The 16,927-nt window shown below is 31.7% G+C and overlaps 2 protein-coding genes across 2 annotated transcripts; one reads left to right on the top strand and one right to left on the bottom strand.

The window, feature by feature from the left end:
• LOC18597964 (laccase-11) lies at positions 3,147 to 5,345 on the top strand. Its single transcript, XM_018120888.1, is given in 8 exon segments — positions 3,147 to 3,254; positions 3,366 to 3,517; positions 3,634 to 3,700; positions 3,702 to 3,879; positions 3,968 to 4,096; positions 4,199 to 4,633; positions 4,636 to 5,121; positions 5,215 to 5,345. Coding segments are annotated over 8 exon segments (1,686 nt in total).
• On the bottom strand, positions 5,992 to 9,066 carry LOC18597962 (BTB/POZ domain-containing protein At5g03250). The gene is made up of 4 exons (XM_007027276.2): positions 8,966 to 9,066; positions 8,274 to 8,343; positions 6,904 to 8,124; positions 5,992 to 6,690 (listed from the first exon to the last, which is right to left on the bottom strand). Exons 1-4 carry the CDS (start codon positions 9,022 to 9,024, stop codon positions 6,145 to 6,147), a joined length of 1,896 nt encoding a protein of 631 aa, XP_007027338.2. The 5' UTR covers positions 9,025 to 9,066; the 3' UTR covers positions 5,992 to 6,144.

The following is a 16,927-nucleotide window of genomic DNA, read 5'->3' as shown; positions in this document are numbered from 1 at the left end:
CATGTGAAATTGTGAAAGAAATTTCAAAGAGAAACAACTCCCCATAGAGTAGTTCCCAACATGTTCTTTCCATCTTCCTTCCTGGTTTGTTTCTTCAGCTTGGGAAAACTTCCCTGGCAAGAAATGGTAGGCTATCAATCATTCCTTTTTTTTCCTTCACAAAAACCCCATAAAATTCTTCTCAATCCTAATAGTAATGGGTGTAGTAACAATTTTTTTGTTCTACATTGCTCTCTCAATTCTCATAATGTCTCATACTATACTACTATAAATTGAGTTACATAAATTTTTGTAGGGTGAGATTCTTCTTAGTATATCATTTTTGAAAATAAAATAATGTTTCATATATGTGTAGATTTAACTTTATATACGTGGAGTTTTTCTCTATATAAGTTTGATTAAGAATTAAATGAAAATATTCAATCCTCGCTCATTTTTTTATTTTAATTTCTTATTAGGATTATGAAAAATTATCCTACAAACTAACAGACAGTCACATGTCCATTAGATCATAATTAAACATAATTACTAAATAAACATGAAACATCTTGATAAATCCACTTACAAAAGAAAAAACAAACACCCCTGATTTAAATAATAGTATAATAGCATGAACTATTGATCTTGTAAGCTGGGCCAGGCCTCTAAAATTTTTTTGTATCGATGGCTAGAACTGCATGACTAATAGCGGTGGAGCCTGGGTCATAAGGTTGGCCAGCCCTCTTGTGAATTATAGACCAAGACAATGGAACCAGGCTGTTTTTTGGCCCATGGTTTCCCTACCAGTCAATCATTTCCTTTCACCACCCACAAGAGCTAAGAAAGATATTGAGTTTCAACTTTCAACCATGACTTCTGCATACATACTTTTACCTTTCATACATAGGCTTGGACTGGGTTCAGGCCTTTGACATGAGCCTTTGAACCCAAACCCAAGCCTGATTTAAGAGCAAGAAAAAGAAAGTATTTGAACCGTTTTGTTTAGCTTTGATTATTGTCAAAGAATGAAATCAGAAATGTGATTTAAGCCCAAAGTCAGTGGACACAAAACCTAACTCTTTACCTCAACCTCCCACTAGCTGTAGCCCAAACGAATGACTCTTCTTTTCTCACTCTTTTGCTATGTAACCCGTATGTGAAGTTAGAGATGAGTAAAATCAAATTCAAATCAATTGTCCACTTAAATTAAATAAGATCTAAGTAAAATAGTTCGATTTAATTGATCTATTAGATCAATTAGTCTAAAATATTTGGTCTAATTAGTTTTTTGATCGGTTCTCGATTTTAAAAATTTTGGATCAATTCATCCAAAAAACTAAACTAATTTTATATATGTATAAAATATTTTTATATATATTAAGAAGAATTGATAGTAAAGTTAATTAATAATATACTTAAAACATATTAGGGCATTATATGTACATGTACAAATCATAATTATAGTAATTTATATTAGTTTTATTTATTTATTTATAATCTGTATTAATGTGAAATTACAAGTTATATATTTTAAATGATATAACTTTTATGTTAATATTATAATCTATGATGGTAAATATCCTACATATTAATATATTATAATTATTACACTTTAGTAATGTTTCGTAATATAAAATGTTATGAACATATATATAACTGTATAAATATATTATATATACATATGTTTAATTTAAATAAAAACATTATTATAATTTATAATAAATTTTATTTATATGATTACACTTAATAGCTTTATTAGTTATCATCTTAGATTTTATAACATATTGTTTATAATTAGCTATTATTTATACAAACTTTGATATAAAACATTATAACATCTAAGTTATGTCATTAATTTCATATATAAATATAAAATAAAGTGATATATTATATTATATATTTAATTTATAATTAAGCATTACTATAACTTATAAAAGAATTTATTTATATGATTACACTTACTAACTTTATTAGTTATCACCTTAAATTTTATAACATATTATTTATAATTAATTATTATTTATACAAACTTCGATATAAAATATTTTANATATGATTACACTTACTAACTTTATTAGTTATCACCTTAGATTTTATAATATATTGTTTATAATTAGTTATTATTTATACAAACTTTGATATAAAATAATTTAACCTATAATTTGTATCATTAATTATATATATATATATATAATAAAGTAATATATTATATACACATATATTTAATTTATGCATAAACATTACTACAACTTATAATAAACTTTATTTATATGATTATACTTAACAAGTTTATTAGCTATCACTTTAGATTTTAAAACATATTGTTTATAATTAGTTATTATTTATACAAACTTTGATATAAAACATTACAACATATAAGTTATATCATTAATTTCATATATATATAATTATGGATGAAGTTTATAAGTTTTAAATTTATAATTTGTAAAAAAATAGGGATAAAATTTTGATCCATTGGTCCAAAACCGGACCAACCAAATTAATTTTATGTTTAGTCAGTTTGGTCTTTTTTTATATTTAGTCGATTTTGATCAATTTTTTAAAAATGATTGGCCCATTTGGTCTTTAAGTATAGTGGACCAAACCACCCAATTCACTTATTTGCTCACCCCTATGCGAAGTTCGTAAGTAAAACAGGCAAAATGTGGCATCTACAACAACCAGCTTAATGCTTATGTTACAAATTTAGAGCAATTGGATTAGATAATCGGTCACTTTCTATCACCCAAAAGTTTCCACCATACTTAACCTCCTTAGGCAAAACCAATAGCCAAATTTTTGTCGACTGCTTGTTACATCTAGCTGTTAGAATACTGATATGTAGAGTGTTGAAGATGGGCATTTTGTTATCAACTTTGAGGGTATTCCATTTTTTTTGTTTAGTTTTCCACATATAGTTAACAAACAGTACATGGGTATCTCAACTTCTTATGAAGTTGCTTGCAAGGTTTGTGCAGCCCTTGCATTTATTTTACCTAATGAACTACAGTTTTGCCAACTTAGAACTAACAACCCTCTCCATTAACTTATACCTTCCATTTCTACTAGTATAAGTACCAATGTTCTTCTTGCCATTCCAACACAACAATCATCATCAGTCAGGCCTAAAAAAAGGGTCATTTTTCTGATCAGCAGAAAAAAGGAAAATGGCAATGCACCTTGATAGCTACTTGGGATCGTTGTCTCTCATCTTCTTTTTTGCTTGGTTTCTGACTTCTCCAGCTGAAGCTGCTATGAAGAAGTATCAGTTTGATGTGGGTGTTTGCTGTTATTCTTCTATATGTTTTCTTTCACTATAACTTTCTTTTCAAATGAAAGTTAAGGTCTTTATATAACTCTTCTACTTCCTTTTTCTTATAGATTAGATAAAAGTCAAGAATGTGAACAGGTTGTGCCATGCAAAACCGATTGTCACAGTGAATGGAAGGTTTCCAGGACCAACCATTTTTGTAAGAGAAGGAGATCGAGCTCTTGTCAATGTCACCAACCATGCACAATATAACATGTCTAGTCATTGGTATGTCATCTACATAAGTTTGTAATCTAGCCATTAGAATGCACATGAAATTTAAGATTGTGCATTCACAAACAACAATGTTTAAATCAACTTCTATTGTTTTTGTATGTATGCAGGCATGGCTTGAAGCAATTTCGCAATGGTTGGGCTGATGGACCGGCATATATAACACAATGCCCTATCAAAGACCGAACATAGCTACACCTATAATTTTAATGTCACAGGACAACGAGGAACACTATGGTGGCACGCACATATTTTGTGGTTAAGAGCTACAATCTATGGTGCCATTGTCATTATGCCAGAAGAATGAATCTCGTATCCAGTCCCTCAACCTCATCTAGAAACTAAAATAATCCTAGGTTTGTAATTGAGTTTATAGTCACTAACAAGTGAAAGTTCTTTGAAATTGAGATCTGGAATATCTAACAGACTAAGTTTTATCTGTAGCAGAATGGTGGAATTCAGACGTTGAAACACTTGTAAACTAAGCCAATAAGTTGGGGCTACCAGCACAAACCTCTGATGCTCATACCATCAATGGGAAACCAGGGCCACTATTCCCATGTTCTAACAAACGTAAGTTTTAGCTTCATGTTTTACACTAGGAAAAATATTCTAACTTATGGTTAATTTTCCAAAATATAAATGTAATGCAATGTGACTTTGTGTCTCTTTTAGATACCTTTGCCATGGAGGTTGAGGCAGGCAAAACTTACCTGTTAAGGATTATCAATGCTGCACTCAATGATGAACTGTTTTTTGCAATTGCTGGTTATAACGTGACTGTGGTAGAAATTGATGCAATCTACACCAAGCCCTTCACAACCAGGGTTATCTTAATTGCGCCAGGTCAAACAACTAATGTACTAGTTAAAGTTGACCAACCTCCAAGCTAATACTTCATGGCTGTCAGGCCTTTCATGGATGGATCAGTTCCTGTGGATAACAAAATTGTTACAGCTATTCTACAATACAAAGGCATCCCAAACACAGTTCTACCCTCTATGCCCAACTTGCCTGCACCAAACAACACCAAGGTCGCCTTGAACTATAACAATAAACTTAAAAGCCTAAATACCCCACAATTTCCAGCAAAAGTCTCGCTTAAAGTGGACCGCATCTTTTTTACACAATTGGTTTTGGTGCAAACCCATGTTCCACTTGTCAAAATGGTACACAACTCACAGCTTCAATGAACAACATAACCTTTGTGATGCCAAAGATTGGACTTCTGCAGGCTCATTACTTCAATATCAAAGAAGTGTTCAGAACTAACTTCCCTGACCGTCCTCCGGTCCAATTTAACTACACTGGTGCACCACTTACCGCGAACCGGGGCACTTCATTAGGAACAGGGCTAAGTAAAGTGGCTTTCAATTCCACCATTGAGCTGGTATTACAGGACACAAATCTTCTCACAGTAGAGTCACACCCATTTCACCTTCACGGCTTTAATATTTTTATCGTTGGAAGTGGTGTTGGAAACTTTAATCTTTCCAAAGACCCTGCTAAGTTCAACCTTGTGGATCCTCTGGAGAGAAATACAGTTAGAGTACCAACTGGAGGATGGACAGCTATTAGATTCAAAGCCGATAATCCAGGTAATTTCTTTCACATTAAAGATCTTATAAACAAATTAACTCTAACATGATTCCTATTTGAACATACTCTGGCTCTTGTGACTGCAAATGCAAGCGTTTGGTTTATGCACTGTCACCTGGAGCTGCATACTATGTGGGGTTTAAAGATGGCCTTTGTCGTTGAGAACGGGAAGTCATCGGAAGAGTCTATTATACCACCACCAAAGGACCTTGCACCTTACTAAACGATGGGAAACGATTTGTTAATTCTTTCTTGATGGAGAAACAATTCTTTACTCCTAGATTTTATGTATGTATTTCATCTTTGTTTTCTTGTAACAAGTTCCCCTGCAGTAGTTCCAGGCCATTCTTTTAGGGATGGAAATGTCCTAAGATCAAAATGCTTTATTTGAGATTGTTTTAAGGATACATGAGACCCCATTTATGTGATACCAAGTTTCATCAATGGAGCTTTATATTTCAAATAATCTTGTCATTTTGCTTGACAAAAATGCACGTGGTATTGAATATTGATCGGTTATTATGATGGAAAAATCTACACAAATAGAAACCTTGAAGAGGTCGTGCTTCCTCTATGTTAAATACAGAAGCTTGTCAATTTATGAAATAATATGAAATGCACCATAACTGTTTAGGCTGCAACAAACAGAAGCTAGCACAGAACAGTAAACATTTATGTCTCGAACTGAAGTATGGAAAAATGATGCAAAGGCGTAGGGAATAAGTAAAAAAATGGTCCAAAAGGACAAGACCATTCTAACAGTATTGCAGGCTTGCAGCCTACTTACCTTCACAATGCTTCAACATTTGGAGGTTTGTAACTTAATAAATAAAACTGAGTTTTAGCAGTCATACAAAAGCCTATGACTTCAAGCTTAATAAATAAATCGAATTACAATCTAATTTGTTAAATAATACCTAAAAGAACCTGTTATTTAATCCACAGACAATAGAATCAAATTCTTGTTGCATTCAACATCAAAAGGTAACATGATAAAAATGCAAAGAAAAATTAGTTTCCTTTTAATTGACCTTCAAACTTCCAGGAACCACCTCAATATTTTCATAGTTTTGTTGTCTGTTCATGGATGATGGGGGTGCTCTTAGATTGGTAGGCTTTGATCCCTTTGGACAGCAAGAATGTGACTTCTTATTGAAACCTAACCTTCTGGTGAAATTCCTCCAACTTCTCTTTGTCTTCACCAGTTTCTGCAGCTCCTCTTTCATACTCAAACACTCCTTTTCAAGCTCAGAAACTCGATGCTTCACATCATCTTGACCACCTGTAGCACAATCTTGTGCAGAGTTCATAGTATAAGAGCCATCATTTTTTAGGAGTCCAATGTTTCCATCAGGATTTTGTGAGTTTTCGAGATTGTCAGAGACAAAGAACCAGCTAGAAATTGATGTACGTAGTCGTAGTTGCTCAAAGAAGAGGACTTGGACGATTACTCGAAGAGGCAGCCTCTCATTTTGGGCTGCATGTGTGCTGGCTTCCAATGAGAGCTTTTGACAGTTCATGAGTCTGCAGAGTTGCTCTCTCTCAAGATCTGTAATCCAAGGATGTGCCTGCAAATGTGAAGTATATTGAAGATTCAGGATTAGTACTTTGTTTTCTTTTATTTTGGTGGATAAGTAATTTAGAATTCATTCTTAAGACCTGATGACACATAAAATGAATTTGGGTTCAAATTTATTAAGAATTTCAATCAGAATTCCATCACATTGTGAAATTGATTTCAAAGCAGAATAAACAAAATAGAAATAAGTCACGAGGACTACCTTCAAGTACACATCAATTGCATGATAAAGGCCATCATCAAGTGGTCTTGCATAATCAGGGATGGTAGCAGCAAGAGCCTCAAACTTGGGAAGCTTGAAATTAACATCTGGTGCCACTTCTGCCAAAAATCCGTCCATCAGAGTGGCCACCATTGTCATGGGTGTCAATGAATCAGATCCATTCATTAACTGTGCCTCTTCAACTATGCAAGGAGGAGTTGTTATAGCTGCAGCTTGCTCTACTAGCATGAAATGATCAAGAATTCTCTGAACACAATCTATATCATAAAGTGTCTCTGAGTAACCCATATTTGGTATGAGCAAGTCCACAAGTAAAGCTTGATCTAACTGGGCTCCCACCCTCTTCTCCAAATTTTCTTTGCATGATGGACTTGCATGCAATACCATAGCAGTACGAAGCAGTTTAATCAGAAACTTGGAGGATGTGACTCCCTTCTTATTAGGAAGTAACCCTACAATCTCTTCCAGGAGAGCCCTTTGATCTGCTTCAGAAGGGTTGGAAATATTTGTCCCAGGGTTAACATGGTTTGCATCATTGAAGCTTGATTGCCTATTCATCAAGGGGAGATACCTCCTAGCATAGTGTACCACAGATGCAGCAATATTCTCAGGCCTCATGCCTCTTGATTCAATAGCTAAAATCAGTCTTTTATATAGTGGTAAACTAAGGAATGATACATCTTCGTACCACCAATCCTCACCTGTAGGTTGTGTCTTGGTTGCAGTTGATATCCCATTCCATAAGCCTATATTTTCTGGACTTCGCTTGGTAACCCGTCCTGGTAAAGGCCAGTTGAATAAGCTTGGGTCTGCACAAGCCTTCATTGCCAAGGAATCGATGCACCTTGAGACAATGTGAAGCTCTTCAGCATACGGAAGAACTTCTTCACATGTTTCAAGAGCTCTAATTGAATCTGCCCAATTTCCGAGTACCTCATTAAGGAAAGACTCTGTTTGCATTACAAGATTTCCATCTCCATAATCATCAGTCATTTGCAAATACTCTGCAGCACATCTAATACTGACTACATTTAGTGCGGTGAGCTCTATTTTTACACCATAGCAAAATTTGGATATAAGTTCAAAGGCTTTGGCTCCACCAGGTATATCATTAAGTCTTAAACTAAAACTTGATCCATCACCACTGGAAGACTCTTCAATAAGCTTTGATAGTAGCCCACTTCTTGAAAGCAATGGAAACTTCAATAGATGCCAAAATGAGCCCAGCATAGAAATTATATTAGCCACATTGAATGATTGATGAATAAAAGTAAAGAAAACCACATAGATAAAAGAACTCAAAGGTACGTAGCCATTTCAAAGAAAAAATATAACTGAAATGAACACACCTTGTGGAGATGGAAAGACATTTCTCCAATGTTAATGCTAACATCACTTGGAAGTCCAGATGTGCAGATCCTGAAAAGCAGGAACCATAATTGAGATCCATGAATTTTTAATTCAAGGTAAATCAATATCCAAGAAACCTTTATTTTTCTCTTCCTATTACACTTTTTATGGTCTCATTCTTCTCTTAGAATGACTATATAAAGAAGAACAAGAAAGCTAAGTCCTTTATATCACCCACTAGTTGAATGCTTGTTTGAATAGTCCACCATTTGTTCAGTCTTAGAAGCTCATTTAGGTTAAGTACTTCTCCACATATTGCCTAACACCTTAAACAAAATTCTAGTTATAGAAATTAGAACATAAGTATGTATGATAAAAACCAACATTTCACTCGGAGTTCAGGCATCATTAACAATCCAATTTTCGGTTTAGATACAAGCCAGAACCTAAAGAGAGTTACAATATACTTTATTCCTGTTTTAATGAAGCCAAGAAGGAAGACAAAAAGATTTGAGCAGATTTAAATAATTGATAAAGACTCTAAAATTGACATTTTTCCAGTTGATTAATCAAGCTAACATTCCATATTAATTCCAAAAATATCCTTCCAATTCACCACAAAAACTCACAGTTCTTTACAGCTTAGAAAATCAGGCCAACCCCATTTCCCAACGTAAATAGAAAAGCTTACCAAGAGTGACCTTCACGGTGAAATGCTTCAGACTTAGAACCCAGCCTCAAGAAGGCCATTTTTCTTTCTTTTTGTAATGCAGTTTTAAAATGGAATGGACAAGTTACCAAGGAAAATGGAATGGACAAGTTACCAAAGAAAAAGAAGAATGAATGAATGATATCCTAGAAAGAAGAGAAGAAAGAACCTTTCTCAAAGTGAACAAAGTGGTTCCTGAAAGAGAAAAAAAAATAGTAAGTCAGCGAGTCTAAAGCAAAAAAGTGAAGAAATATAAGGAAGTAGCTCCAGTTGGCTTCCTCAGAAGTTGGCACTTGACTAGGATTTTTCATTCATTTTCCCATGCTTTTAGTTTCACTATCTTCACTCTTTATCATATCTGTCAGTTTGCAATTTGCATTTACCACATTTTTCACGTAACAATTAATCTCTCACAAAATTTCAACGCTTAAATTATGCAATTAATCTATATATTTTGTCAAAATAGTACAATAATTTATAAAATTTTAAATATTTATACTTTCAAAATTAATAATGTCAGTCTAATCATTATTGGTGGTAAAATTTTTTCGTTACTTTTTTTGATATGTTATTTTATTATAGGTATTGAATTTGAGACGTGATAATGGTAAAGTAAAATTAAAAAATAATGTAATGATTATATCGATGTGATGTTAGCTTTTAAATTTAATTTGTAATTTTTAAAATCAATTTTGACGAATCATTTATGAATCATATTTTTTATTTTTCTTTTGATTTTTTCGAAAAGAGATAATCAATTTTTCAATTCGATTACAATATCAATTTAAGTGATCATCAAGAGAGAATTAAGAAAAGAGAAAGAATTGAATTCAATGAACGTTCGTATGTTTCTTCGGTGTATCATGCATAATTCTCTCTTTACATTTTCCTAATTGAACAGAAAAATTATGGGCATATCTACTTTGTGTCCATGTTGTGGAATCTTCAAGGAGACAATTCTACATGCCTTGCGGGATTATGTATCATCAAGCACTTATGGCTCTAGATTAGATTTGAACTTGTGAATGGCAAATTCTTTGATTTGAATTTGAAGGACTAGATGCAGTGGAACATATCCAATGGTGTATTCTTTGAGAGTGTTTCATGGAGTTCGATTCTTGTGCATACAATTTGTTTCGTATGGTTTTGGCGTAACTTGACTATTCATGATAAGTTTTTTGCATGGCCAAATAACGTATGGAAACAAATCTAGATGAAAGCTAAGAAGACATGGGATAATATAAGCCAAGAACAACGAAGAGTCAAGCAGGAGGTGTTGATTGCTTGTAAAAAACTATGGCTATCATATGTTAAATTTAATGTGGATGGCAACACGAGGGACCAACCTGGGAAATAGCCGGTGGAAGTGTAATCAGTGATGATAAGGGTAGTTGAATTGCTGGCTTTACATAAAAAGTTAAGAGTTTCCTTTTCATTGACAACCGAGTTGTGGGCACTCTATCATCAGGGTCGGCACTTGGGTAAAACCACCCAAGCAAGGGCTTTAAGCCTTAAATTTGGGGAGAACTCATAATATTATAATAATTATAATATAATTAATTATATTAAAAATATATAAAAATTAACATAATTAATAAAATATTTATCTATTCTCTCATGTCTAATAAATATGTATTTTCTTTCAATTTCATATCCCTTTTAATTCTCAATTATTTATCTCATTTTCTATTTAAAATGTGTAAAAAGTAAAAAATAATTAATAAAATGACATATTCTCTCACTCCTTAATTATGTGCATAATAAATCTCAATTTTTATGACTTCCCAATTCCTAAACCCTAAATTGAAACAATAAAATTAACTTAGAATCTAAATTTCGTGATACACATATAATTAACAGAAAAAAATAATTTGATGAGAATGTTGATAATAAAATAACAAGATCTCTTGAAAAATCATTTAAAATTGATTACTTTTTATATATATTAGATCAAGTAATTTTCACTCCAAAGTAGATTTGAACAATTTAAGATATATGAAAGTATTTTTTGTAATTTATTTAGCGATAAAAAATTGAAATCCTTAGACGATAATAGTTTAAAAGACTATTGTTTTAATCTTGATATTGATAGTTTAGATTTATTTTTAGAGGTAAAATTTTTTTAAAAAATTATCCAAATGGAAGATAACAGTCCAATTGACATATTTAATTATATACAAGACTCAATTATTTTCCAAATGCATATATTGCTTTTAGAATAATGTTAACAATTCTAATAAGTGTTGTATCGAGAGAAAGAAGTTTTTTAAAATTAAAATAAATAAAATCTTATTTAAGATCAACAATATCTCAATAAAGATTAAATTGATTGAATATATTATAAATTGAAAAATAAATATTAAAAAAACTTGACAATAAAAGTTTAAGTAAAAATTTTGCATCTTAAAAAGTTAGAAAAATAAAACTTTAATAATTTTTTTTCTAATTTCACTAAAATACCTTATTTGAATATTTCACTTTAGGCCTTTTAAGTTATTGAGCTGCCTCGATCTACTAGGGGTTAAAACTTGATAGAGGCTTCAGAAAGGTAGAGGTGGAAATTGACTCTTTGATAGTTCTTAAAAAATTGTGTAAACAGAGTAATGCATTTGATCCTCATGCTCATATTCTGAGCAACATTAACAAGCTGTTTCAACAAAATTGGGAATGTTTATTATCTCATGTGCATCGTGAGGCAAACCAAAGTGCAGACTATACGGCTACTCACAATGATGATTTATCTTTGAGGTTACATGTATTTGAGTCCCTTCCTACTAGCATAGTTTTTTTGTTACTAGCATATACTTTGGGCATTGCATGGCCTAAATTGATGCAGTTTAATTTTGTTCTGATCCTTTTTACCAAAAAAAAAAGAATAAAAAATAATCAAACAAAGGATAAAAAAATTATTTAAATCTTTTATTCGTCTCGACAAGTTAGTCAAAAAATTTTATTACATAATTATTACATCATTATCAGATGTAACATTATCAAATTCAATACTACATCATTATAGTCAAATACCATATCTGCATATCAGCATAGGTAATGAAAATTTTTTAACACTATCAATGATTAGACTAATATTATTAATTTCAAAAATACAAGGACTTAATTTTTAAAAATTATTACATAGAAATTAAATCTATCATTTTAACAAAATTTAAAGACTAATTGTATAATTTGACCTGTAAAGTACTGACTTTAATTGTTGACCAAAGTAATACATCTAATCTTGGCCAAAAACAGAATTTACCTCACCACGAAGCTAAAGGATCAGGCTGCAGCCCACTTCTAACAGTTTTGTGTTGACTGGATCAAAGCCCAATTAGTTCTAAGCTTAGCTCATGAAAAGAATAGGACTTTATAAAATGCAATAAGAAAAAGATATTTTTATTTTTTTAGATAGCAAAAAGGTATTTTATAAAGCTTTAATATTAGGGGAAAAATCAATTTTTAGCTAAGCAATGGATCAAATTATTTATAAACTATGACATAATACTTAAAAAAAATTCCTAAATTATAAAGAAAATTTTAAATAAGTTTTTGTTCTTTTATTATTTTAGGATAAAATATCCACACATTTTAAATTTTAATCAAAATTCTAAACGGGTTCATTAATTTTCGAAATAAACACTCTACTCTAAGAATGCAAACATCGTTAACAGAGATTATGAAAGGATTAAAATATCCATTATTTCTTTATTAATTTAAAAAATTATTATTATATTTAAAAAAACTAAAAAATATAAGGAACATCAATCACTTCCCAAGAAAGGGGAACACCGGCTGGGGCTTCTAAGGGAGGGAAGCACTAGATTGATGTTCCCAAAGAAGGGGAGCACCGGTGCTCCCAAGGGAGTAGTAGATCTAAAGCTCCCTAAGGGAGTTCCAATGCTCCCTGGGAGTTTTTTTTTTAATTAATAAAAAATTAATAAAAATATATAATAGTAATTTTAAAAATTAATTAAGGATAAAATTATCTTTTTATTTTTACCATGTCATCAAACTAACGAAAACATTAACGATTGACTAACAACTGGACTAACGTGTCCAATAAAAAATATTTTTTTGAGACGGAGTGTTTATTTTGAAAAATAATAGATCTTTATGTAATTTCGATTAAAATTTAAGAAAGTGTGGATATTTTACCCTTATTATTAATTAAATTTTTTTACCTTTATTTTGAATCAAATAAGTTTTTATAATTAACGGTTTACTAACTATTTAGTTACAACAACCAATGTCAATTTTATATTATGTGACATATTGACTTACCATAATGAAAGATGATGTAGAATGCTAATAAAACATGATTACGTAATCACATGGCAATCTCACACTACACTAGTACGATAATATATCACATTAACATAAAAATGATAGATATCATTTTAACTAATCGTAATTAATTAATCATTAACTATAAATATCTATTTAATTTAAAATAAAAATATAAAAATATAATTAAACATAATAAAAAATAAAAACATTTTAAATAATTTAATGACATTTTATAGTATCTCTGATCAATGAAAACACTATCCCTATCCATTCTTTTTTTTGTTTCCCTTTTAACCAACTTCAAGTAGAACCATTTTCATCTTATTCAATAAAGTTAAATATATAATTTCACTTAAAATTGATAGAAAAACATTTATTTCACATCATTTAAACATATACAAAATCTTTTGAATTTATTATCAATCGATTTAACGTTGGATATATGAGGACGTTAAATCATCCACGACACAGTTTGTCATTAATTAATTGGACCACTTGTATTTGTCCATTCACTAGGAAGAATTTTCAATTTTTTGTCATGTTACTTTGTAAACGCTGAAACCAGACAGCTTTGGGCATGGCTTATCATAAGGAATTCTTCTGGACCATAGAAAATAAAAAAAAAAAAAGAAAAGGAAAGAAATGATGTCGTTGATTGGTTTTTCTTCTATTTTTCTAACCCTTTTTCCTGTTTAATTATCGATCTGAATTTCTTACAAAAGGAGAAAATAAAAATAAAAACACAAGATGAGAACAGAGATTTGGGAGGCTGTCGAAAGCGGGCCCATGTCATAGTTTTTTTTTTTCCATGATGATGATAATGGGACAGCCAATAATACGACATCAGTAACCAGAAACTGACACGTGTGATATTCTTGTGTCAGAACCAGACACATCACTGCATTGTCAACATCCAAAGCCCACATTCTGCTCTCTTTTGTTGTCTTGTAGCTGTCAAGTTAGCGTGTGCCAGTTAGAGATTCACATGAAATCCAGTTTCCCCTAGTATCAAAAACCCGTTAGCCAATCAACTCCCGCCACGTTCGAGCTCTTTTTATTGATGAATCGTGGTTAGAAAATTTTTCCAAATCCCGAGATGTTGGGGCTAATTATGTCGACTTGGCAACATTCTATTGGTTACTGAAAAGAATTTTTTTATTAATTAAATCCTAGTGGACAAATGTAAAACAAAGCTTTTAATGTCAATTACACCATTGAGATTTCTATATACCAACATTGAATTGACAATTAAATTTTTGACAAATTTTACTGAAGAAGAAAGAAAAAGTCAAGAAATAAAAATTTCAAAATTTTTTTAATAAAAATAAAAGGGATGACTAATTAAGGTTATTGAAAATGAAAATATTGTTGAATGCAGAAAACACAATAATTTTACTCAAAATTGGAAACAAAAAAAAGTTATTGTTGATACCATCGTCTCTCTCACTACATCTTTTGACTTGTAATTTTTTTGAATTAAATAGGGGAACATCCTTATTGAAAAAATATTAATGTTAAATAAATTTACACATGTTTAGTTCGATTTTTTTATAAAAGACAAAATAAAAAAAAGCAGTTTGCACTTGATTATTGTTAACGACTTCCAAGCAATATTGTTTTATAAATTCTTTCGAAAAAATTGTTAGTGCTTTATCGAAAATTACTAGCATTTATTTGGAATTTTTGTTTGAGAACAGACAATATTTCTTCTTATGGAATGATTAATTTTTCATGGGCAATGCCCTTCATTTTTGTAGTGTGTTCTATTTGGCTATAATTGTTGCAATGGTACCTTTGGGATTGGGGCGTGTAGGTACATAGCTGTAGGTTTTTCTTTGGAGGTTCTAACGAATTGGCATCACAAAAAGCAGCTCTCACCTGTTTAGGGAAATTGGTTAAACCATCAATTCTTGTTTGCAGCAACAACCTTTTGGTTGCTTGATTTAATTTAGTTGCCTGTTTTATTCAAATGGAATGAAAATGTTTCACATGGAACTTCAATTTGCTTGTTTCCTTTTTAAAGTAAATGCCATGTGTCAAATTTCACAAAAGTCATCCAATGATAAATTTGTTCAAATATCAGTAAAAAAAGGTGAAGTAATCCCATTTTGGTGCATTTAATATGTTGGTACTTCTTTTTACATTCTTTTGCTCAACGATAAAAGAATAAAAAGAGTTGTAATTGCTGATTATTTAATGCCACCCTTCAAGTTTAAAATTAAAGTCATTTTTAAATTCAAAATTAAATGAATACATATTATAATAATAATAATAATAATAATAATAATGTATTGTATAGTAAGTTGTTATGCATATGATAAAGCGAGAGTTTTGAACATACTTTGAACAGTTTGGTGGGTCGTTATAATTAATGGCATTTTTCCTTTCGGTGATTAAATGCTTTCACTGTGCTTGCTTTATTTATCCGGCCACAAATGACTCAAAAACTCATACGGGAATAAATTCAACGATATTATTTCCTTCTGACACCTAAATGTGACTGTCACCCTTGAAATTTATCCACTACATGTTTGTTCTTTGTAACCCTACCTTCAATTATGCAACCAAAAAATGAACATGGGTCAGAATTATTTACTTTAACCCCCCCCCCCCCCCCAACCTTGTTCAATTAATGTTCGCCATAACCCTGTTACTGACCTCGGGCTAGACAACATTGTGGGCGTTAACAAGGGCTCATATCTATTTCTATCGACTACCGTCAGAAGGTTTTAACTCATGGTCAGTTCAAAATATTGGAAAAATATTACCCACACATATAATTGGTTTGGAAAAGAACATAAAAATAAAATGTGTTTGGTCGTTGTTCGTCACCCATACCGTTGGTGGGTTAGCTGGCTTTAGGGGGTAGTATTGTAGTGCGTATTGCATGGTCGATGTCTGAAGCAATTGATCAGGGAGCGAGGGGGACAAAGGCCACCTACATTTGACGTGGGCCACATTGGATTTTAATTGATGATATATGGGTTTTCAGTTCTAATGATGATGTTAGGGAAGATGGGCTCATTGTCACGTTTGGTTTGTTGTTTCTTCTTCCAACCACTCTCTCATTTGGTTGCAGCTCCACAAGGGGGTGGGGTCCTAGAGCAGCTCATGTTCTGGTTATTGGGTCTCTTTCTCTGTCCTTTGGCACCAACAATGCTCAAAAAAGATGGCCCTTGGTTTACAGTAGAAAGGGAAAAATGTTTTTATATCTGGCATTTGGAAAAATGGGGTTTCTTGGTCCTAATCTGTTGCTTGTTTTCTTGTAGTTCTATGTGAGGTTTTGTGGATGCATGGTCCAGGGCGTGGATTAATGTTCCAACTCAATGGGGTTATTAGAGTTGTAAAAATCGATCCTTCTCTCTCTCCTTTTAATATATTTATCTTTCATGGTGCTAGAAGGATATACATTAGACTTTTTCTAACGTGTTTCATTTCAAAAATAATGAGGATTTAAAGTCTCAAGTTTCAGTTGGCATGGATGCGTTGTTTGAGGGCAGAGGTGTTTTAAAACTGTTATGGATGAGCGAGCCCAGCAGATGTGAGTTTAAATGATTGTTAAAAGCAAAAGCTTGAATTGAATTATGATTCCAACACTTGCAGCAAATACCAAATATGACAACTTGATGCTAAACTGTCATGCCCTGTGAAAAATAAATG

Source organism: Theobroma cacao, chromosome 5, assembly GCF_000208745.1.
Source record: "Theobroma cacao cultivar B97-61/B2 chromosome 5, Criollo_cocoa_genome_V2, whole genome shotgun sequence".
Taxonomy (NCBI): domain Eukaryota; kingdom Viridiplantae; phylum Streptophyta; class Magnoliopsida; order Malvales; family Malvaceae; genus Theobroma; species Theobroma cacao.
This window is presented reverse-complemented; position numbering and strand designations above follow the sequence as displayed.

Coding starts and splice junctions, on each gene's coding strand:
- LOC18597962 (XM_007027276.2), bottom strand. CDS start 9,024: ATGGCCTTCTTGAGGCTGGGTTCTAAGTCTGAAGCATTTCACCGTGAA. Junction 8,125..8,273: donor TGTCTTTCCATCTCCACAAG/GTGTGTTCATTT, acceptor CATCTATTGAAG/TTTCCATTGCTTTCAAGAAG. Junction 6,691..6,903: donor CAATTGATGTGTACTTGAAG/GTAGTCCTCGTG, acceptor TCACATTTGCAG/GCACATCCTTGGATTACAGA.